Source organism: Strix aluco, chromosome 8, assembly GCF_031877795.1.
Source record: "Strix aluco isolate bStrAlu1 chromosome 8, bStrAlu1.hap1, whole genome shotgun sequence".
Classification (NCBI taxonomy): Eukaryota; Metazoa; Chordata; class Aves; order Strigiformes; family Strigidae; genus Strix; species Strix aluco.
In genome coordinates this window covers 13,048,175-13,071,445 of record NC_133938.1, presented here as the reverse complement: position 1 = coordinate 13,071,445, position 23,271 = coordinate 13,048,175, and the positions used below count along the sequence as shown (strand labels likewise).

General features: G+C 52.9%; 1 protein-coding gene across 2 annotated transcripts; it reads right to left on the bottom strand.

Annotated features, from left to right (window-relative positions):
* Positions 1-405: 405 nt before the first annotated feature.
* Positions 406-15,025, bottom strand: ELOVL1 (ELOVL fatty acid elongase 1). 2 transcript variants are annotated; one of them, XM_074832251.1, is made up of 8 exons: positions 14,997-15,025; positions 4,119-4,180; positions 3,518-3,708; positions 3,293-3,373; positions 3,031-3,087; positions 2,586-2,691; positions 2,293-2,429; positions 406-1,870 (listed from the first exon to the last, which is right to left on the bottom strand). In XM_074832251.1, exons 2-8 carry the CDS (start codon positions 4,162-4,164, stop codon positions 1,616-1,618), a joined length of 873 nt encoding a protein of 290 aa, XP_074688352.1. In that variant the 5' UTR covers positions 4,165-4,180; positions 14,997-15,025; the 3' UTR covers positions 406-1,615. The 2 variants fall into 2 exon arrangements, with proteins under 2 accessions (XP_074688352.1, XP_074688351.1); XM_074832250.1 differs by lacking the exon at positions 14,997-15,025 and adding an exon at positions 7,381-7,784.
* Between the last annotated feature and the right edge of the window lie 8,246 nt (positions 15,026-23,271).

Here is a 23,271-nt window from a genome sequence, read left to right as displayed (position 1 = left end):
AGAGACCGCTGTCTACCCATCACCTGGGTTTCCAGGGTCTCTATTCCCTGCTCTGCCACACCTCAGCTCCCCAGGATTTCTGAAAAGCAGCAGCTCCTCCTGGGCTGCTGGCCTGGGTCCCAGTCCACACCCACACTCCACCCCAGCCATTCTTTCACAGGGTGGAGCCACTTTCACAACAGGAGCCTTAACACATTTCCTGCCCTGAGCAGGGATCTACCAAAGCCCTTGGAAATAATCTGCCATCTGCTTCATCAGCACACTGCTATCACCCTCTCCCCCCAACACACAAACCTGCTATGCCAGCTGCTTCTCCCAGCCCTGCCTCCAACCACACTGGGCAGGACCAAGCATCTGGAACAGCTTCTGAACACAGCAAGCCAGGGAAACAAGAGGGCAGAGCCATTTCTCCTTCTGTCTGTTTATTTGTGATAGAAGAGCAGCCCAATCTGACAGGGCCTGGCTCCTTCACCTCATCCTCAAGGCCATCAGCATGGTTTTGGTTACAGCCAGAGCAGGTGATGGGCGCCAGGCCCAGGAGAGCTGCTGCACTGCCCTGCTGTAGGGCAGCGTACACCTTCACCCAGGCCCAGTCAGATCCACAGAGGCAAGAGGTGCTCACTGTTACACCACAGCAGGGCACACTACAGCCATCCTCTGCTGTGCTCCTGCTGGGCCAGTGCAGGGCTGGTCCCAAGCAGGAGAGCCCAGGAGCTGATTCTAGGGGCAATTATTGCTCAAGTCTTGAGTTTGCAGGAATGGAAGTGGTCCAAGTCAAGGCTGAGCTTGGCCTCCCCCACTCTAGAGCAAGCCTCCAGCTGCTATACAGGATCAGGCAAGTGTGGCTCAAGCGCACACCGAGCACCCAGCCTAGGCACAGAAAGGCAAGGCAACCTGGGCTCAGCATGTGGGTGAGGCATTTCAGGCTGTCACAACCCCCGCTATGTACTAGGCACAGGGCATGTGTACTGTACTGGGCAGGGCTGGGCCCTCGAGCCCCATATGCGCTGCCCCTACATTCTCCACAGCCACACCTGAGCACATACGCCAGGGCAGGACCCCACACCTGGACACACAGGGACCAGAAGGGACATGCAGCACTGTGGCATGGAACAAAGTGGCACAAGGCATGGTAGAGCAGGAGCACTCACACTTGAGCTGGCAGCAGCAGGCAGCCAGGGACAAGTCTGCTCATCCACACAGGCTGTGATGAGACAGGGTAGAGGAGAGGGCACCAGGACAGGGACCAGTCTCTTCTTTTGGTCCTACTCAGAAGGAAATGGCCCCCAGGCAGAAGGGCCAGATGTAGGCACTTGGGGGAAGTTCCTTTGGAAACACTGGAATGGGACTGCAGCCCCACAGCTGTGATGCAGGCAGCTGCCTCTCTGCTCAGCAACACTGAGAAACAGCACGAGCCCTCCCAGGAACTGGAGAAGTTGCCCACGGCTGCTCAGAGCAGAGGGGCTGGGCATGCAGACAGAGGACAGCAGGGCTGGGCACAGGGGTACAACAGTCTGTAGGCACTTGACTTGGCTAGTGGCACCCAGGAGCAGGGGAACAGGTCCCAGCTGCCTCTGCCCCGGGGCTCTCATTGGCTCTGGGAGGGCCTTGCCCTCTAGTTGGCTTTGACCTTGCCGTTGGTGACTGTGCCATTCTCATGGATGCTGCTACCATTGTGCTGGGCTGCTTGCTGAGCCACCCTGGGCAACCGTTTGCCCTTGGTGTAGGACTGGTACCAAAAGTTGGAGAAGAGGATGAAGAAGATGGTCCCATAAATCCAGATGAGGTGGATGAAGATGGGGAACTGGTACTGGCAGCTGGGCATGAAGTAATACTGGGATATGTGGACGGAGACAATCACGAACTGTGCCTGGGAGCAAGGCAGAGCAGGGACAAGTTATTTGTGGGAGCAGGGTCAGGGATCCCACTAGTAACCTCCTTTCTAAACAAAACCAACAGGCTCCTTTCCCACTCTGAAGTAGAGGCCCTTACAGTGAGGCACAGTCAGCAGCAGCTGGAAGAGGCAGACAAGTCTCTAGGCAGCATGTGCCTCTCACCCTCCCAACACAGCTGCAGCCCAGGGGCAGCAGGCTGAGCAGCACCCACACCCCAAACAGGCTGTGTAGGGCTATCAGAGACCCACAGTGTGCCAGAGCTGATAGAAACCCAGAGTGAGAGGCTACAGAAGAGACAGCTACAGCTGCTGGCTGCACCTTTCATAGGTACAAGGGCTGGCCTGCCCCTCACATCAGGGGCTGAGGGCACATGCTCTGCTCCACAGCACAGACTCACCAGCTGGATGGCTGTGATGTGCTTCTTCCACCAAAGGTACTTCTGGAAGGCAGGTCCTGCTGCTGAGAGCCCATAGTAGAAGTACATGACAACATGCACCATGGAATTGATCATGGCATGGAATGAGCCCATTCCCCCTGTTAAGACAGATTTTCATTAGCATAAGTCAATCCTCCACAACAATCAGTACTACAAGGAACTCATAGGAGCCTAGCAGGGCCAAAAAGCCCTTCTCAGCATCCTGGGGCTAATCCCACCCTTTCCCTAAGTTGTGCACCCAGTTTCCATCTTACCTGGACCAAACTTGGCTCCCCACCACCAGCTCCAAGGCAGAACTGAGTGGTGGAAGAGGTGCAGAAATGTGACCTGTTCATTCTTCTTCCGCAGGACAAAGATAACCTGCAATGAGAACCCAACAGCATCAAGGACCTGCAGTCCTGAGAGCAGCTAGAACCGGCTGAACCACTAATTCAATGTCTTATCTCATTGATACTTCACCCCCCACCCCCTTCCAAGCTCACTGCCACCACACATTAGGTCACCCCACACCTTCCAGAGCTATAACGTGCCAAGAGCAGCCTCTGCAATAGCCCGGAGTGGCCTCCTTGGCAGTGATGCCAGACAGAAGCGCTACCAGGTCAGACTGGAAGGGCTGAAGAAAGCATCTAGCCCAAGTACACAAGGTCCCAACTCCCTGCCCAGCAAGCAGCGACAAGGCCTCCTCAGTAACTCACTCACCGTGTCTGTCAGTTCAATGAATTTGGAGAAGACAAAGAGCCAAGCGACACTGACCATCTGTAACAGAGCAGGTTAACATTAGAGACCCACCTCAGCCTGAACAGACCCAGTGACCAAGGGTCTCCATACAGCAACCCTGGCATGAAACCAAGAGCCAGGACTAAGTCCTCTGCCACAGGAGAGGCAGGTAGCTGTGACCTTTCTGTCCAAACAGAAGCGCTAAAGGCCATCCCCATTTATCAGGAGAGGGATGAGAACTCACCCTGAGGGCCTTGGGGTCCTGTGAGAAGTCCACAGGGTCACATCGCCAGGTGTACCCAGTAAGCCACCCTGCCATCAGGAACTGCAACAAGAGCATCATCAGGATGAGGTCCAACACATCACCCACTGCACGGGCAGGGAACAGCCTGCAAAAGGGCTCCCTATTACCCATACAGCCTGCATACGCTGCTTTATATATGCCAGGCTACTACAGCCTATAACTCACCTCATAGACTATGTAAAGTGAGAGTCCCACCAGAAAGAAGTTGTATAGCACCATGAACTTCTTCAGGTTTAAAGGCTTCCTGTTGGCCATTAGCCGGGGACCCAAGGATAGTACAAAGTAGACATATGCCAGAAGGATGCCCATCACAAGGAACGGGGACTGCATCAGTGGATAATCAGCGATGCGGGGGTCTGCAGAGAGAGCCGCAGTGCAGAGCAGTTAGCATCCTCACCCCAATCTGATGCCAGAGCAGAGGCAAGTACAGGGCAATCCTGTTCTCCTAGGACAGGAGTGCAGGTAGGGGGGCAGTCTGGGAGCAGAGGCTGGTGAAGCCAGCCAAACTCAGTAAGGTACAGCCTGAGGCCACACTGCAGGGCAGCCTGGAGATCTGCCCAGGAGAGCACGAGTGCCCCAAAAGGGCCTGCACGGGCACTAAGACAAGACAGCAGTCCAAAAAAACAGAGCTGCATCTGTGTCAGGGCAGAGACAGGATGCAGCTAGACCCAGGCTGCTTCATGGATGACAGATCACCCCCCTGCACCTGTGGCAGTAAGGCATGCAATGCCACCTGCCCTGCAGCAGGGCAGAGCCAAACACTCACCTGCTTTCTTCATGAAGTCCTGATACATGGTCACAATCCCCTCCATGGTGGTGGCAGTATCTCTGTGGGGAAAGGAAGGGCAGATCAGGCAGCTGTTTTCCCAGGAGGTCAGCCTGCAGAGCACAGCCCAGCAGATCAGCAAATTTCAAGCACAGTTTCAGAGGTAGAGTCATGTGTATCTGGCCAGCATTGCTCTCAGCTGATCACACACAAGCATCCACTTTCCAGCTGAGCCACGTGCTCCCCACTTCTCCTCACTGAGCCTGGCCCCATCTCCCCTGCTCTGCTGGGAACCCCATCATCCACCAGCAGTCCTTCCAAGGCAGGATCCTAACATTTCAAGCCATCTAGGAAAGCTTCCAACCTCAGCACTGTATCTCCAGCCTCCTGCTGTACAGGCTCAAGCATTATCATCCACAATCATGATGTTGCCACCAGCCTTGCCACCCATACCCACCCAGCACACTGCTCTGCCTGACCCTGTTGCAACATCTCCAAGGGAGATGCAGAGCTGGCCCACACTCCACAGAGCAGTGCTTTTATGAGCAGCTTTGGGCTCCTGCCACTGTTCTCTGCCAAAGAAGCAGCAGCATCACTGGCAGACCCACTGCATGGGGAAGGAAAGCCATCGGTTCAGAAACAAACAACAGTTTCTGGTGTCAGAGTTCCTGGTTTCACATCCTTGCACAAAACCTTCCTGACAAGAACTACCACCCCATAACCCAGCACCTCAGAGGCTAGGTGCATCCTGCTTGGCAGTGACATTTCCACTCCCCTTCCAGACAGCGGACAGTATCCCCAGGTAGTAGAGAAAGCTGCAGGAGAAGGACTGGCACTCCCCACACTTGCTCAGCCTCTGTATGAGCACACACCAGACAGCAATCCAGACAGATGATCTCCAGAAAAATCAGGAAGGGCCCAGGCTCTTGCTGCTGCAGGCAAGTTTGAAACACCTTCACCCAGACCCTTGTGCTCCCCAACCTCTCCCCAGCCCACAGGACACCAGAGCAGCAGAAAGGGAGGCAGAGCACAGGCCCAGCCTCATCTGACTCACCCACCTGCGAGGGAGGCATTCCCCACAGCTGCTACCAGACACTCCACCTACCCATTCCTCCACAAAGGCGCACATGAATAGCTGCCCACGTACAGGCCCAGGGAAACAGGTCCCCAGCCCAGTCTCCCCAGGAGGTTTATTGCTGCTGCCACCAGGAAGCACACAGCCTCTCCCAGACCAGCAGCCAGGAGGCTGAAGTCAGAGTAACCTTCACAGTAAGGTCCCAGCTGGGAGTATCCAGCAGCCACTGCCACCTCAAGCCCTCACCAGGCAGCACCAGCATTGCTCCTTCAGCTTTGCTGGAAGAGAAAGAGCTCAGCAAAGTCCCCTTTGCTCTAGCTGGGAGGCAGGCAGGACAGCAGCAGACACTACATGTGCAGTGCTACCAAGGCTTTGGTGGCGTCAATCTTCACAGGAGCCTGGCACACACCATCCTGGCTCACCAGTCTCTGCAAATCACTTGTGCAGCAACAGTGCTGGCTCTGTGCCTGCCCAGTCATACCATCCGTGCTCCTCCAAAGTGGGGAGTGCCACCTGACCTCTTTGCAACAGCAGTGGGGTGGAACAGGTCTCCCCCTTCACCCCCACTCCACAAAGTAGCCATTTCTCCAAGCAAGGCTCCAGAGCAGCCCGCACAGGCATGCACCCCAAGGACAGAGCCCCGAAGTTTTGCTGTGCTTCAGCAAGCACAAAAGGTGGTTCCTCATGCCACCTCAGAGGCAGCTGCAGCAATAGGCCAAAGCCCCCTCAGGACTGATCCCCACACCACAGGGGCACCAGCAGCAGAAGAGATGCTCACCTTCCCAACCCAAGGTTTCAAAAGGTTTAATGGAAAACAATACTCACTTGTATCACAGTGATACTACAAGCAATATTTAAGGTCCTGGGCACTGCCAAGATTATCCACTCTCCACATGTAGCAGAGGCCAGAAAAGTGTAGCAGAAACTACAGCATCCTTGAGAGCTACTCAAGGCTCCAGCTGTGGGAAACGCAGTAAGTATAAGTCCTGAAAGCTGCTGAGTTTTATGTTGCTTTAATGGCTAAGAGCAAGCTCTAAACTTGTCTGTCTAGTTTCAGCTTTCAACCACTACATCCAGCTACACCTTTATTTGCTAGATTGAGGAGCCCTCAAGAGTTAGTTCCCAGTACAGGTACCTGACTATTCAAGCTCTGTGTTTATCTTATCAAGCTGAATGAGTCAGCCTTACTACAGGTCCAGGGCAGAGACAAAACTCCTACAGAGTACTTGCCTATTTTGGGCAGACTAGGATGAGAAGATAGTATCAGTTGACCACAAGCTCAGAGCTATATCTCACACTGCAGGGAAACACCTGAGCTCAGACACTACAGATTACTGACCCTGCTGCCAGCAAGGCTCCAGCACCACTGGCCAACTAGGACTCCAGTTCCAGCAATTTGGGGTCCCAGGACACTGGACACTCGGGTGAGAAGACCCACACCGCAGTTTTGCCCTGACAGACCTGCTGAAGGCTGCACAGAGCACACAGTAGACAAGGGTCATCCCGGCAGCAGGCCTAAACCCAGATTACTATCCCCCCAAGCAGTGGGAAAAGTGTACTTCAGCCCAGCACTGGCACAGAAATCCCCACCAGCATGAACAGCAACAAGTCCCTCTTCTTACTGCTGTGTCTTGTGAAGCACCTCCAGCACTCCTACAGCCAAACATCCCACAGGGAGACAGGAGGCACTGAACTTGTCCTGAACTTGGGCTCTGGGCAAGCACCAGGACTTCTACCAGGGCAGAACTAGCAGGATTATGCTACAGGCCCTTATGAAAAGGACACATGCATTTTCCACAGCTTCCCTAGGCAGAACATCATCCTGCTGCACTCAGCTAACAGAGCAACCACATCTCCCAGGAAGCCCCGAGGTCTTCAGGTCTTTGCAAGACCTGGTATCCACACTGGCATGCTCCATGATCCTGCATTAGACAGCAGCTGAAGGACGCCCTGCTCAGTGAGCAGATGCAGGTATGTCTCACCATCCTGTCTCCCAAGGGGCAGCTACTGGCCTTGGAGTGTTGGCAGTTGAGCTGCCAAGGGGAGTTGTGGAGCAGGCCCAAGCATTACCATCACTAAGCAGGAGGATGCGAAGTGCACTGGCCTGCCTGACTCCATGCCAGCCTTTCTGCTGCAGGCAGGGGTTTTCCAGTACAGAGCAGCAAGTGTCTGAGAACGTGGACTCACCTCTGCCACTTCCTCTCGGCAGAACACCAGCATTTGATGTCCCTCTGCACTTTGAGGGGTTCACCATCCAGCCAGGCATCTGCTCTTACTGCCCTCCATGCTACACTGCAGGTGTTCATAGCTCAGTAGTTGGTATCTGTCCTCTCTGCACAGGGGAGACACTAACTCTTCCTTTGACTGCTCCTGGATCCTGATCCTCTTCAGCAAGGAGCTGGGAGGAGATGGGGGACCCAAAGTTGAGCCTTGAACAGTTGAAGAGAAATCATGCAAACAGGTCTGAGCATCCCAAAGCACTGGGAACCCCACTGCTGTTACAAAGAGGTCAGGTGGCACTCCCCACTTTGGAGGAGCCCAAACACACCCTGCACAATGCCTAGAGACCTTGCAACACATCTCCTTTCACCTCTCATCAACAGTGTCACTTCCCCATCTCAGCGAGAAAGTTCTCACTATCTGCAAACCAGATTATCAGGCCTCATTCCGCCTCAGTAACCAACATCAAGGATTAGATACTTGCTTACGCCAAGCAACGTACACTGCATATTTCCAACAAGCTATACAGCTAATTAGTGCAACTTCAGCAAGAACAGCAAGGCCCTTTATAACCAGCCCCAGCAGCCCAAGAGCAGACCACAGCATTGTGAACCATGACACTGACAGAGACTAGAGCTCAATGCAGTTAAGTTTTGTTAACAGCCTCACAGAGCACATCTCTCCCCACACAGCAACCATCTGCAAGCAACAGACAGCTCCAGCCATCCAACACTCCTACTCCATCAGCGTTTGAGTCAGAAATCAGTCCTGTAATAAGTGTGAAAGCAAGCCACCCTAATCTTCCCACTAGTTTAATTACAGGCAGCACCAATACATGCTGGTAGGTGGCCACAGAGCTGCTACCCCAGGGATAGCTGGCACAGGGCCCTTGCTGAACTGGCTAAAGCAGGCCTGGCCCCTGGGGGGCTACCAGGGGAGTAGCAGTCCTCAAAGGTCAGGAGATAACCAGTTGGCCAGATATCAAACCAACCCACACCCCTGACCTACAAGCTGGCAGCAAGGCCTGCTGCAGCTCTGAGCTCCACAGCCTCTCAGAAGGAGGCATCTTCCTCCCTCAGCTCCCCACCACAGCTCCTGCCCAGCTTCTTGGAGCTCCAGAAAGTCACTGTGGGGTCCAGCAAGACCTGCATGCAGCTCCATGCACCCAGGGAGTACATTTCCCAGCAGAGCTACGGGGATCTGTGGTTCTGAAGCATCTGCAAGGAGCAGCTGCCACTGCAGAAGAGTGGGACTGACCAACCCACAGTCTGGTAGCCCCAGACCAGGCACAGCACACACTGAGGCTGGCACCTCAAACCATCACAAAGAACTGTTAGTCACAGCACCAGGAGAAGCTTTCCTGAGCTTATGCACAAGTGAATCCAGCAAGATGAGGAACATGTCTGCCCTGAAAACACACAAGCAGCAAGGCAGTCAGAGCAAGACAGGAGGGAGAAGGAGGCTGGCCATTCCTAATCAGCAAAACCCTGTTCTTTATCAAGTCTGCAGTGGGATCACAGCACAGAAAGCTGGATTTGAATCTCCTCCTTCTGCCACTCTGTGTCCAGGTGAAAGGGAGAGGGGCCTATAACGAAAGAGTGCACACTTGCTTCACACAGCATCTCAGGACACCAGCTCAAGCACATGTTCCAAGCACTCAACAGGAGAGTGTATTCAAGTACACTTGCGTTACTGCTAACGATTCAGCCATCTGACTGAAGACTCACTTAAGGCACTGTTGTCCACATGCTACTAAAGTCATGTTTTTCCCTCAAAAAAAGTCACAGCCTAAAGAGATTCCTGTGCACCAGGCACAGAAGACCAGCCTGGCAGGAGAGCATGAGCTGCTATGTTTAAGCATGAAAAGTCCTACCAGCAGATTAGGGCAGAGCAGGGAAGTAGCTCTCCTAGCCTGGCACCTTGGCTCTGAGGATTCAGGACAGACTCTGATCAGAGTTTGAGGACAACCAGTCCCAGAACTCTCAACTCACAACATAACTACAGAGTCTACAAGGAAACTTCATGCTAACACCACCAGAAAAGTTTTCCTACTTGAATCACATCGATTTGTCACTTCCTCTGGCTCAGCTACTTCATGCCAAGTGTCAAAGGACATGGCTAACAGCCTGGTACCATATGCTCTGCATCAGCACAGTTTGAAGTCAGTATAGGACAACTGTGTTCCCAGAGAAGGGATGCAAACTCTCAAACCCGTGATATGTGACAGCTTTTGCAAGAGCTGGTCTGGGAGTCACGCTGGCTGGGTGCTGCTCCTGGCACACTGGCTCCAAGTGGCAGGAAGTGACCTGTCTGAAGTTGAAGAGTTTCCCCATCTTCACCAAGTGTGTGTTAATACCCCACCACTCTCACACGGTGGCTGTAAAACCCTGAGGCCTTTGGATAGCATCCTACAAACAGAGATTAAGCTCTCCCAGTCCCATGCTTACTGGAAGCAGGGAGAGCAAGAGGACACTCCCAGGTTAGCAGGCAAACTCCACAGAGCCCAGGCAGTCAGCGTGGCACCTCACAAGCTTTCAGGGGAAGGAATAAGCCCAGTGCAATAGGGTACTGCTAACTTGTACAAAAAGCAAGGCAGGTAACCAGCCTTCAAGGTCATACATTGAAGCACACATTGCAGTAAAAGGTCTATATGCACAGCACACAGTGTTTTTTCAGGGACAGCACCTCCCCAAACTGCTTAGGCAAGCTGTTAGAGTAGGCTTACTCCTTATCACACTCAACGCTGGTGGCTGCATATTCACGGCACTGATATCGGTACAGATGAGAGCAGTCAGGGAAAAAGCAGGGAAAAAGGCAACATTAGGCAGAAAGTCTGACACAGCAGAGTGTCAGACTCCTACTACAAAGGACTAAAGTGAAGGAAGAAGAGAAACAGAGGGTGAGATACCTACAGAAGTGGAAAATAAGGTATTTTCTTTCCAAGCTAACCACACTGAGCTGTGTCCACTCCCTTGTGCAGCACCAGGTGAGGGGGAAAGGAGGGTGAGATGGCTGGGCTCCCTCTGAAGCGATGCCACCCAGCAGCCCCCCAGGGTGCACGGGAGAGCACGCTTGGGAAGGACAGAACTAGGAAGGTGAGAGAGGAGGGCAGGGCTAGACCGAGCAAGGCCAACTCCTAAAACCTGCTTCTAGAAATAAGTCAAGCCTCCTAAAACCCTCTAGCAGAGAAACACAGAGCACCCCTGTCTGGAGGTGGGACAGACTGTACCAGAGCATTCATCTCTGTGGTTTTTAATCATTATGCAAGTGCCTCACTACAAGGCTTCACCTCTGTTCTGAAAGCAGTGTCTGTAATCATTACTGTGTAATGATTACTGCGCTCTGTCCCATCCAGGCCTGTGCATTAATTGGACAGGCACACCAAGACAAGATGGACATTAAAAGTCTACAAAGCAAGATGCAGAAAGGAAAGACTCCTAAAATCCCTCCAACAGCTCTACCTGGACCATTCAAGAAGTCCAAAGTGTGAACCCATAGCCACATCTCATTGAGACAAGGGGTCACTGCCTAGAACTCACCATGACATCAGCTTTGGACCCCCCTACCCTCCACACCAAGTCACACAACCACCTTCTAACAAGGGAAAGGGATGTTCTCTGACAGTGCTAGAGATGTCAGACTCCAGCAGCACAGTATATGCACCACAGATCCCAACAGGCATAAGGCTTAATAGATACCACCTTTAACAGGGTTCATAGCCCTCTAGGCACAAAATAAGCATCAGGCCTTATTATCTCCACACAGGTGTAGATGGATCACTGAAAGCCAGGGCTGTTGCTCCTACTGCTGGTCCTGTACAGACAGGGAAAGTCACTTAGGGTTAAGCAGAAGCAGCAAGATAAAAATCTGCATGTATACAGAGCAAATCTATTAACAAACCATGAGAACAAGCTAGCTGATCTGATCCACAGGGTAAGAGCACTCCTTGCAGCAAAGCCGGAGAACTTGCTACTACAGTGACAGCTTACCACCCTGATCCATCCCACAGGGAAGAATCAACCAGAAATTAAATACCCTGTGAGACACTAAAGCAAATCAAGAACCATCAGGCCCAGTTACCACCTCCACCATGCAACTAAAGTCTCAGATAGCTTCAAGACACAGGCCTGCTAATGGGAAGCTGGCTGTGGGAGCTGCAACTTGTCATCTCTGAGCAACAGCAGCTCCACAACTCCTGCAAGGAAGAGCTCTGGCTCCTGGGGACCAGCTCCTCCCTGCAGCAGCCCAGGCTGCCTCACCTGTTTGACTGGCAAGAACCAGACTTTCCAGCACAAGTATTCCCACCATCTGACAGCCAGTAGGGCACACACTAGCACAAATCCAATACAAAAGCACAGAAACACAAAAGATCTCTTGGGCCATCACAGACACCACTCCCAATATCTCCTGTAAGCTTCTTCCTAAAGGAAGAATCTCAGCCTGAGTGTTGACTGTGCTGTAATCCCAGCAGGAAAGGGGAAAGTGTTCACCCACAACCTTCAAGGACAGCGTCAAGCCAAGCACACAGCAATGCACCTGCTTCTGATGCCAGGTTCAGAGCTTCTTGGAGATGTAAAGCTTTTCTCCACCAGGAGAGAACAGAGACACTAAGCAACTTAAATAAGCTCACTTATTTTCACCTCCAAAACATGGTGTGAGACACCTCTAGGTCAGAGTGAGTTTTTACCACCCTAGCCTCAGTTTTAACATTACTTTCTGACTACATTTCTGCCTTGGAGGACCATATAATCCCCCCCTATCTAACACTTTCAGAAAAGAGAGCCAAGAACACAACACAGGGCAGAACTACAGAGGCCCAGGCTGTGTGGGTGGCATGGCTCAATCCCCGCAGCGAGACGCAGCAAGTAGATACTGCAACAGCTGGCATCATGCTACTTATCACAGGACAAGCTGCCAGGGGCAGCTCACACTCACAAGCTAGAGGGGTTTCCTAGGAAAGAGATAAGACACAGCTGTCTCAGTCAAGCCCCAAGGGCTCAGCCAACTGTTTGACTCTAAACCATCCTCAAGAAGCTGCCCAGCAGGTCTGGGGGGAAGGTCAGCTCCATCCAGCTAGGAATCTGCCCTGGCTGCATTCTGGCAGAAGAGAAGGTGGTCAATTTGGGGCAGCACAGCAGGATGGATGCACTGCTGCAAAGGCAGTCCTGGCCTCTGAGAGGGTAAGAGATGCTCTGAGGGAATGCACTAGCAGGGAAAGCACCCAGTGTTATCCCACACTGCCCACCAAGCATAGAAAGGGGTATTTGCCCCACTTCTTCCTGCCTTTAGGACTCCAGAACCAAGGTGATCAGTCACGGGGAAAGCACCTGACAGCCCCCCTGCAGGAAGCAGCCTGGACACAGGCATACAGCCTGCCACCCCCAAAGCCTCCCCTCCTGTCGCAATGCCTATGTATTTATGCTGTCTCATTTAGCCTGTTACAGAGATAAAAAGAAGAAGCTTTCCCAACTGCCCCTTCATTACAACAGAGGAACAGGCCCACATAAGAGACCTACAGACCAAGTCCTGTACTGCTTGTGGAAGGTCGTATGAGCATTTGGCCATGGTTATTAAACCCGCAGTTGCCCAGCACGTGCAGACCCCTGTGCATAACCACACACCAGTCCGAGGTAAGTGTGCAGCCAGGCTACTGCTGCCACCAGGAGGGTGACAGTGACCCCCTCCTCCTCCCACCGGCGTTCCAGAGCAAGGGCCAGAGGGAGGCCAAGCACCTACACCAGCCAGCACTCAAAGCTAACATTGTGTCACAGCGGCGGGGGAGGCCTGGTACTGCCACCCTGCCCGGAGGAGGAGGGAAGAGCCATCTCAATGGTACATTGATGCTGAGGGCTGTGTAGGAGAAAGCTCCTCAGCCACCGAGCAGCCAGTGCTGCCGGACGCTGCTCTCGCCCTGTTGCAGTGAAGCCCCAGCAGACCACAGCCCTCCTCAGCTATTCAGCATCCCCGCGGCTTTCAGCCAGGGCTGAAGCCAGCAGCCGCACCACGACGGAGGGTGTCAGGGAGCCGAGCGCAGCCGGGATCCCCTGGCAGCACCCCACACGGGCCTTACCCCCCCATCTCCCCCCCGAGGCGGCTCCCGCACAGGCCCCGAGCCCCCCATCCCGCTGCTGGCCGTCGGGAGCGCTGAGCCCCGCAGGGACCCCCTCCCACCGCCCCCCCGGCCGGCAGCGGGCAGCGCGGGCGGCTCCCGGCGCGGCCGCGGGGTGGGGCGCCGCCGGGGCCTACGGCCGCCCCGGGCCCCGGAAGCGCGGTGCCGCGGCCCGGCCGAGCGCCGGCACTGCCGCCAACGGGGCCTGCACGGCCGGGCCCGGGGAAGGGCCTCTGCGACACACCCGGGCGGCCCCGCACCGCCGCCGAGGTGACGGGGGCGGGGGGCGACGGGTTAAGCCACCTCCCAGCGAGCCCCGGCCGCGGCCTGCCCTGCTGCCGGCTGGAGCCACAGCAGCTGCCCCCAGCCCCTCCAGCGCCAGCACAGCAGCGCTGATCCTCTCCCGTCAAGTTGTGCAGAAACAAGAGGAGAGGAAACAAGCGCCTGGCTCAGGGCCCATCTCTGCCAGCAGCTGGGAGGAAGCCCCAGCAGTGCCGGGACCCTGCCTCCGGCACAGCCGCCGGGCAAAGACCTGCCGGGCCCGAGGCCAGGGTGCTTGTGCCCTGGCACACAACCAGCAAGGAGACAGTCCTTCCTCCCGGCAGGCTGCGAAAACATCCCAAGCACTGAACCGAGACAGTACAGAGCAGACTGCTCTGGCATACAGCTGCCCCAAGGAGAGCAGCCCGGCTGTGGGGAGGGAATTACACCCTCCCCTGGGCACCCCATGCTCTGGGGCAGCGGCACCACACCATGAGCTGGGGTTCTCGGGAGCATGGCAGCTCCTCACAGCATCAGGACCCAGCTGGTCCTAAAAAACTCTTCAACAACCCAAGTTGGACTCTGCTTATCTTCCTCCTGACACAGTTTTGCCCACCACTGGCCTGTCACAAGGATCCACACTGCTGTTGTAGTTATCACCTCCAGAGGGGTGACAGCCTCTGCTAGCGCCTTCCTGCCTGGTGGCAGCCACACCCAGCCTCGCCACCTGCCAAGGGCATGTCGCAACACCCATCCCGCCCATCAGGCCACAGCCTCCCCAGACTCATCCCTTCACTGCTCGGGTGAGGGGAACACCACCCGCCTCCTCCCACGCCCCAGAGCATCCCAGGCGACAGGGACACAGACACACACACGAGCCTCCTCCAGCCTCTTCCACTCCTACAGGCTATTTAGCAGGTGCCAAGCTGGCACATGGCCTCCCCAGGGCAGGGCCCACCACCCCTGGCAGGCAAAGCTTCAGCACCAGAACAGCTAAACCCCACCACGGGCTTAGCTCTCCCCTGCTCTGCAACAGCCTTCAGCAAACAACCCCAAAAGCCCTTCCAGCACACACTAACCCAAGACACCTCCTCCCAACTCTCCCCAAAAATCCAAAAGGACCCCTGAGGAAGACCAGGCGCCCCCAGCCCAGCCCCCGGCAGGGCTGGACACCCCCCACCCCACCGCGTACGCAGCAGCCGCACACACTCACCGCTCGCCTCACCCCGCTCTGCCCGCCACCACCGCTGGCCCCGCCCTTAAATAGGGCTGCCCTGCCCCCCTCGCCGCTGCCGATTGGCCTCAGGGAGAGAGATCCGCCCCGAAGGGCGGAGATCTCCCCCTGAGGCCAATCGGTGCTGGCGCCGCGGCCCGCCCATTCCGTAGCCACGCCCACGCCGGCAGCGCCTCAGGGGCCGGGGCCGCGCAGTGCCCCGACAGTCTGGGGCGGTGGGTGCTGGGTTTTGGGGCGGGTTTACCTGATTTTTAGGGGCGAGGCAGCTCTCAGGGGAGGCCGAGGGGGTGGAGGGGCAGCGACAGGAGGGAAAAAATGGAAGATGGCTGGGAAAAGGCTGAGGGTTTGGACAGGGTCTGGGTGGGGTGTGGAGGGTCGGCTTGAGGGTGGTGATGAGGGCATGAGGGACCCTGCATGGCAGAAAGAGGGCCCTGGCATTGCTCTCACACCAACCTCCACTTTCTCTGGTGCTCGTGAGGTGGACCCTGTCCTGTTGCAGTCCAATGCCATCTTGACATCTATTTCAAATGGGAGTCCCAGTCCTGTGGGTTCCTGCAGGGTGGGCATGGTCCACCCCAGCAGCACAGTGGGCAGAGGCCAGGCAAAGCCTGGGTGATTGTCTGCAGCCAAGGCACAGCATCCTGGTCACTCACAGGTGATGGTGCACGTACCTTCAGGAGAGCTCAGTGTCAGCGGGAGTCCCTCAGCTTGGATGGTTTAAGGTGGACTCTTCCAGTCTTACACTTTTAGGAAACAACCAACTACAGATCAATAAACAAGTGGCACATGTGCTCATTTGTTTGCCAGTGACACCACAACAGCTACCATGAGCATTTGGAAATACAGGACAGAAGGACACCACAGAGACGTTAAGTCTGACTGCGCGCTGTTTTCGGCACCACTTCATCCTGTGTTGTCTTCACAGACTTATCAAGCTTCATCTTAAAAAGTGGCTGGGCTTTGTCTCGTGCTCATCTGATCTGAAGGCAATTTCAGGGTTCACTATTCTAATTGTTAGGAATCATCTTCTCATTTCCAGCTTAATTTGATGCACGGCCAGTTAATATCCATTTGTTCCTGTGCCAATGCTGTCTTTTATCTCACATAGGTCCTTGCCTTGGTATTTATGCTCCAATGTATTTGTAGACAGCAATCATCTTCCTCTCAACCATTACATGGAAGACTAAACAAGTTTTTCCAGCGTTTTCTTACTACCCAGTCTGTCCCTGCACCTAATGCCATGGTAACTCTTCTGGCTATGCTGCTGTGCAGATTCCCTCTCCTGAAGATGGGTGACCAGATTTTGTGCTCACCTGGTGAGAATTCCCCATCTGGATACAGCCAGGCTGCCTTCGCCCTTCTCGGTCCCCTTTGCAGTGACAGCTCAGAGTCACCCTGTGGCTGGTTATTCCTGTAACTCCTTCAGGTGCGTGCAGCTCACAAAGTCCCCAGAATGAAGAACTGCACTCCTGGTGACTGGCATGCCTTTTTTTGGTGCTACAGCATTCCTTTACTTTCCCCTACAGTGCCAATGCACGACAACATTCTGATTTCATCAGATTACACCCAATATTTGTGCCAGTCTTTATGGAAATCAGTTTATACAAACATCCACAAAGTACCTCAGTAGTAACCTTCTGCGTGTCCTGATATGCTCCTTTTCACCAGGCTCTGCTTTCATCTTGACCTTAACCACTCCTTCCCACATGAAATTCCTGTGCTCATTTCTGCCCCAACATCTACCAAAGTTCCCAACTCCTTCCCTGGAGTATACACAGGGCCTATAGCTTTATAGAAAGGGTTTTTAACTATCATCAGGTTAGTCAGACATAATAGACTATATTTTATCCCACTTCCAATTTCCTGTCCATGTGCTGCGTTACTCGTTAACTGAATACTATTAACATCAGACTGGCAGGCCTGCAGCTGTCTGGATCACTCTTTCTCCCTGGTTAAGTATAGGCATCAGTCTTGTTTGCTATTCTTCTTTTTTGTCCTCCTTTTATTTTGCACTATTACTCTATTTTTAGTTGATTCGTGGTCCAATTCAGTTGCTATGTTGTTTGTCATAAAATGAGAGGTCACCAGTGGATTCCTTCACACTCCCTACTAGATATTTTCCACCTTGTATCCCACATCTCATAGCTTTATCCAAGCATTCTTTCTGTCCTCTGGATCCACCCTTGCTGGCAGGCTTGTCAGGCTCTAACAATGAGCCCCAAATTGCACAGCCCGGCCTCTTCCTGCTATTGGAATAAATTTCCAGGTCACTGTCTTTTCTTCTGCTCTGAATGCAATTTTTATCTCTCTCTTAGCCCTGCACTCTACTTCCCTATTGTGTCTGCTGTCTTCACCATTACTCCTGTGTGGTATTTGCTCTTTAGTTTTCACTTGCTACCGCATCTTTCTGTGTCTCTCCTTAATTCTCCAACACAACAAATATATTTTCCCGTTTCTCCTCTATTAGTTGGTTTTTCTTTTCACACTCACTTGCCTTGATGCGTTATCTTTGTCTGCATGTCTGCCTTTTTTCACTTCTCATGCTCAGCAGGTGTCTGCAGCTCGTCAGTGTTCCCCCTTCCCACCACATCCCCAGAGCTGCAGCAGCCTGGGCAGGAGCTCCAGCTGGTGCGAGGACTCTGATCTGCTGAAGCACCTGGGCTGCGAGCAAGTGGATTCAGTGCAGTGCTGGCCCAGTTATGGCTGGCCAAGGGGGTGATGCAGAGTCCCCTCCTAACCCTTGGGGACAAGCCTCCAGCAAAGACTTGACTAATTTGCTCCCTGTGGTGGATTTGTGTTTCTGCCTTCCAGCCTCTTTGGAAGCACGGTAGCACCAGCAAACATAACAGAGAAAATCCCTCAAAAATAAGGGAGGTGGGGGTGAGGGAGACAAGGCCAGAGTGATGTGATCTGTTGTGTACAGCCCGATGTTCTCAGAATGTCTGGAGAGAGACTTTTATAAATGGATAATCTTCCATCTTCAGTCTTGCCTGTGTGACCTGAAATCTGGGAGAGAAGCTGTTTGCAGGCAGCTAGGCCTGTTGCTCTGACTGCAGTCTAGAGTGCTGAACCAGAGATGATGGTGTCACAGGCCTGCACAAGGGTGTCCTTCCTGCACCAACCACTCCTGCAGCAGACAAAGCCCTACAGGTCATTAACTCTTCACCTGCAATTCAGGAAACAACCTGGCTGCTGTGCTCTTGGTCCCAGCAGCCTGGGCTGCATCAGGCTCCAGTTTGGGAGAATTTAAGCTCCTTCTTCCATTGCTTATCCTGGAGAACAACACACGATTTCCACTGTAGCTTTAGTGAGGGTCTTGCTGATCCTTCTCACCATGGAGATCCGACCAGATGGAGGTGTGTGTGAGTCTCTGCACTCCTCCTTTTTGTTGTTCCTTCCAGTCCTTGTCTTCTGCTTTCTCCTTGCTTCTTGCAGAGCCAGGTGCACCTCTCTTTCTCCTTGTTGCTCTGTCTTGGTGCAAAAAGCAGGCATGCACTAATGTAACTTACTGAAGGCACAAAGATGGAAGCCATCAGCAATGCAGAGGATTATCAGATTAGCAGATGGGAAAGTCTGGAGGAACTAAGCAATGAATAAGGAATGAAGTTCCATTAAAGGTTATGACCTTAGGGATTAGTAATGATGATTTCTTCTGCATGTGATGAGAAATGCTGGTGCAGTTTCTCAGTGTTGCACTTTTTCTGGTGCCGGTCTTAAAGAGTGTTTTAGGATCACCATGCAGCTGGGTGGGGAAAAAGGGGATTTCAGCCCCTCCAGGTGCTAAGTTTCTCAGTTTTTCTGACAGAGACAGAAATTCTCAAAATCCTGGCTTTCTAGGGAACTAAAATATCTTTTTGATGATGTCTGATTTACACAGCCAGTTTATATTCTCTTATTCACTGGTTTTATAACTATTAATTCATTTTTTTAAATACTGAAAAATTGAATAGTGAACTTCTTATGTGGCAAAAACATTGTCATTATTCAACTTGAAAAATCTAAAAGATAATAAAAAGACCAAATGAATTTAGTGACATTAAACACATGTGCACTTGGCCCTGTAATTTTTCAGTAATGTATTTGACATACATAGTTAGCAAATTCACCTACCTTGTTACACTTGGGGAGTGATTTCCAGATCCTCCCATCCTTTTCTTTTTAATCCTGAAAAGCCAGCGATTTTGCATGTGATCAGGTAAAAACACCGAATGTAAATTGGCTCTCTAATGTTGTTTAACCCTTCTCCCTTTCTCCAGAGGTTGGACCCTAAAGCACTATCAACCACACATCATTGCTGCACACTTTCTCTGACTCCATGACAAAGAATGGCAAGCTGATTACGCTGGCAACCGCAAAACATCCAGGAAATGCTCCTATACCGCCTCTCTCTATACTGAGAGAATAAAACAAGGCTTTCACGGCCACTAAAAGTGGACACAGATGACACTACTCAGAGCCTGAAAGACCATTAAATGCCATAATGTCAGCTTGTGATTTCAACAAATAGAGATGGGCAGATAGGCCATGCCCGAGCCCGCATGGTTTGCTACGCTCAGACTGATGTGCTGCCTCCTTCCACGGTTGATATCAACATTAAGTGACTCATCTTGTGCAAACTTTTGTCTGTTATTTGTGCTGATTACATCACCCTGGCAGTAAAGGCCAATTACCCCATCGCTGTCAGTGTTGCCCTCTTCCCCTTCAGCCTGAAGAAATACCTTCAGTCCCAGAATCCAAAGTCCCTAGAAGCCCCTCAAGCTACCAGGAAACAACTCACAACATTTCTGTAGCCAGCAGGCACGAAATCACCTTGCTGAAATCCCTGCTGTAACATGATGCTGTAGTTTTACTTTAAGACATCACCTGGAAAAAGGCTTCTACCTTCCCTTTTATCTCATGGTGTGCATCACCCAGAAGCTTGCAAGGCACCGTGGTGATGTGTGGAGCACAGATGCTTTGATGGCACACTTTCACCCCGGTGTGTTTAATTGCTGGACTTTGCCTGCCAGTGGGGCAGACAGCACGCATGACTGGGGTTTCCTGCACAAGAATTCTTTATCAGCTGCATAAAAGCCAGCAGCCTCTCTGGCGTGAGCCCTGAGACACACCTCTGTGGGCTGGCAACATCACCAGGGCAATGCATGACACCCTGAGGTCCTCCACAGACATGGCAGAAGTCTCAGCCCTCTCTGGACCTGCTAAAGCATCCCCATTTGTTCCTGTGGCCTATAGGATAACCTTATGGAACAGCAGTGCTTGTTCCAAATCCACACAAATCTGGGTGGGGAACAGGCAGCAGAGCTGTGGATGGAGCAAGGGGCCCAAGGTGACTAAAAGCCTGAAGAAGCCCATTCTTCAGTGCCTCTGCATGGCAGCAGGCACAGCTCAAAGCCCAGCATGGACTGGTGGGAGGCTGGGAAGAGTCAGGAGGTTTGGGGGCTTCAACACATGCAGCACAACAGGAGTCCTTGGTCACCAGTGCAAGTGTTTGTGACTGTCCACATGCAGTGTGCCATGGCAGGAGACCACAGCAGCTCTCTGAGCTCTGTCTCTGGTAGGGACCTGAAAACTGTCCCTTCTCAGGGAGCTTTCAAGGCTGTCTCAAAGCTCATGAAGAAAGAAAATGCAGGTGATGGGAAAGCCCTGGTCCTACTCATCCCCAGAATCTCCCTTTCCATCTAAAGCCATTTCATTTTATCTCCATGATTTAGAGCCCACAGGAATTGATCAGCTCCAGCAACCTGTCCTAGACTGCCTGGAGCCTGAGAGAGCAGCCTGGCAAAGCCGGGTGACTTCTCCACCCCTAGCAGGCAGCTGGGATTACAGTCAGATGTGGTGACTCGACACCCACATGCCACGCTCCACAACTGCATCCCAGGGCTGCCCTCCTAATGTGTGGTGCAGCAGCACCATGCAGCTCCATGGAATGAACAAAACCAGAAGAAAACCCCCTCCCAAGTGCTTCAGGCTTTGATGGGTACTTTTCTGGGAAGACTTTGCCTTTACCTGGAGTGGCCACAGAGTCCTGAGCAGAGGCTGCTGGGGCCAGGGGTCCCAGGTGCTGCACCTTGGCCATAGGGCAGCAGAGCTGTAGCAGGCACTGGTGCAAGCTGCCAGGCATCAGGCTGAGCACGCTGCTGGTTGCTCTGCAGGGACTAAGCCACAGAAAGGACATTGTCAGAGCAGAGGATTGTTCTGGGAGAACAGGCCGCACAAAGAGGGATTGTTTTGCTGTGAAATGAGGCTGTGTTTTAGCTCCAGCCAGGGCTGGGCTTTGCCTGCCTGTTGGGGCTGCAGGCTGGCAGAGGACACTGCCTGCTCCCCAGTGGCTGCTGTCCTCCCCAACCTGCCTGGCATCTTCACTGCTTCTGAGGTTCTCCACTGGCACAGTCAGCAACACAGCGCATGTCCTGAGACCCATGGTGGGTGGGGAAAAAATGGAAATTGAGGAATAAGAGAACTCGTGGCAGCTCCTGCACCTGCCTGGCAGGTCCAAGGGGCACCAGGGCAGGGGAGAGCAACAGTGGGGCAGGTCCCATGGTGAGGGGCTGCAATGTTTGTCCCAGATAGCCAGGAGCAACTGACCTCCCTTGAAGGGAGAGATATAACCAGGAGGGAAGCAGAGATATGCAGTAAACTGCTCCAAGATAGTGGACAGAGAACATAGTGGCCTCCTTTCTGCAAATACCTCCAAGAAGTATTGATGGTGAACATCACAAGCCTCCTTGGATGCCCTCATGCTTGCACTGTGTGTGGGGACAAGCAGCTTGCAGTTGAGCCCCAGCAAGACACAGCAGGGAACACAGGACATGAAGAAGCAAAGGAGAGGGAGCTGTGTGCTCAAAATGTGGGTTGGAGCATTCCTATTAATTCCTATATTTTTTATTCTCTATGTGAGTGAACACAAACAGTTAAGAGCGATGGTGGGTGCACCCACAGAGGCTTTGTGTGAGTCATTCCTGGCTCAGCAGCTGCTGTGGGGCTTCAGCAGCCCAGGGCTGCGGATCCTGCTGCCCAGCTCCTCCTGCCCACAGAACCGTGCTGCTCAGCTCCCTGCCCAGCCCCGAGCGCTGCGGCATGGGGCTGCGCATGGCGTGTGCTCCCCCAGAGCCCCACGCAATCAAGTCACAACCTGGTGCATTGTTCTGCTGACTGGAGCAAAACAGGCTGCGCTACGATGATGATGATGACTGTGGCTGTTTCTATCACTGCGATGCCCATGGGAACCTAAATATACAAAAACAAGACAGCCAGAATTATGGCTCCTCGGCCCCACTTACGCAGAATGCAGTTCTCAGGGGGGATACAAACCAGTCCTGTATTAGCTACTGCCATTAGCTCTTTAGGCAGTGCTTTGAAGTCCCACCACGCTGCTGCAGCAGAGCAGGAGACAAGAGCCATCTCTCCCATCCCACACAGCAGGACCCTGACTTCAATACTGCATCGCTACCAAAAATAAACTCCATGTAAACATCCACCACACGCTTCAAAGCCCAGTTCCAGTGGGAGCAGCACACCTTCGTGCTGCATGCCAAGGCAGGCAGAGCCCAGGACTGGCACGTGACAGTGGGAGACACGTCCCACCAAGGCCACCTGGCAATAGGCGTAGAAGGGGGAGGACTGGGTTCAGAAGAGGAACATCCTGGGAAACGCTGCAGCTTCAAAATAACACCCACAGATAGCAATGATGCCCCTTTGGCCCAAAGCATGGCCAGCAAACACTCGATGAAAAAAATAATGCAAAAGTACCCTGGGGCACAGTCTTTACTCAGAGGAAAGGAGCTGTCATGCCAAGCAGGACCTTAGCACCACTGCTAATTTGTTGCAAAAACTGCTTGGACGTGATGGTAACAAAGGGAGAAACCTCACAGCAAGTAAATCAGTGACAGAATCTGAGCAGCAGTGATAAGATAGCTGCTGCAGGAACCACAGCTCTTGATCCCCTGACTTTGGAAAATATGCGTCTGAGTCAGAAAAATACATGCAGTAATTTCCTTTCTTTAAAAAGCACCAGAAAAAAGAAAGAAGAAAAAAGCTTCTCCTTCAGAGGAGCCAGCCAGTACACTTTGCATTAGTCTTATGTGCTTCTTCATGTACAGGGTTACCCCTGCACAAATTGCAGAAGGCTTTCATTAATTTCTAAGTGCAGGTTTCCATCAAGGCAACATTCATGGATCCAGCCAGAGAGCTGCAGTATCATAAGGACAATAAATAAACTGTGGAGTCACATCAGCCTGAACTATTTTTATGGCAC

Bases quoted from the DNA above. Each gene is read 5' to 3' on its own strand.
- ELOVL1 (XM_074832250.1), bottom strand. From the start codon at position 7,499: ATGAACACCTGCAGTGTAGCATGGAGGGCAGTAAGAGCAGATGCCTGG. The intron at 3,088-3,292 runs GTGAGTTCTCAT...GCTCTGTTACAG, and splicing joins AGGACCCCAAGGCCCTCAGG to ATGGTCAGTGTCGCTTGGCT. The intron at 1,871-2,292 runs GTGAGTCTGTGC...CCTTGCTCCCAG, and splicing joins ACATCACAGCCATCCAGCTG to GCACAGTTCGTGATTGTCTC.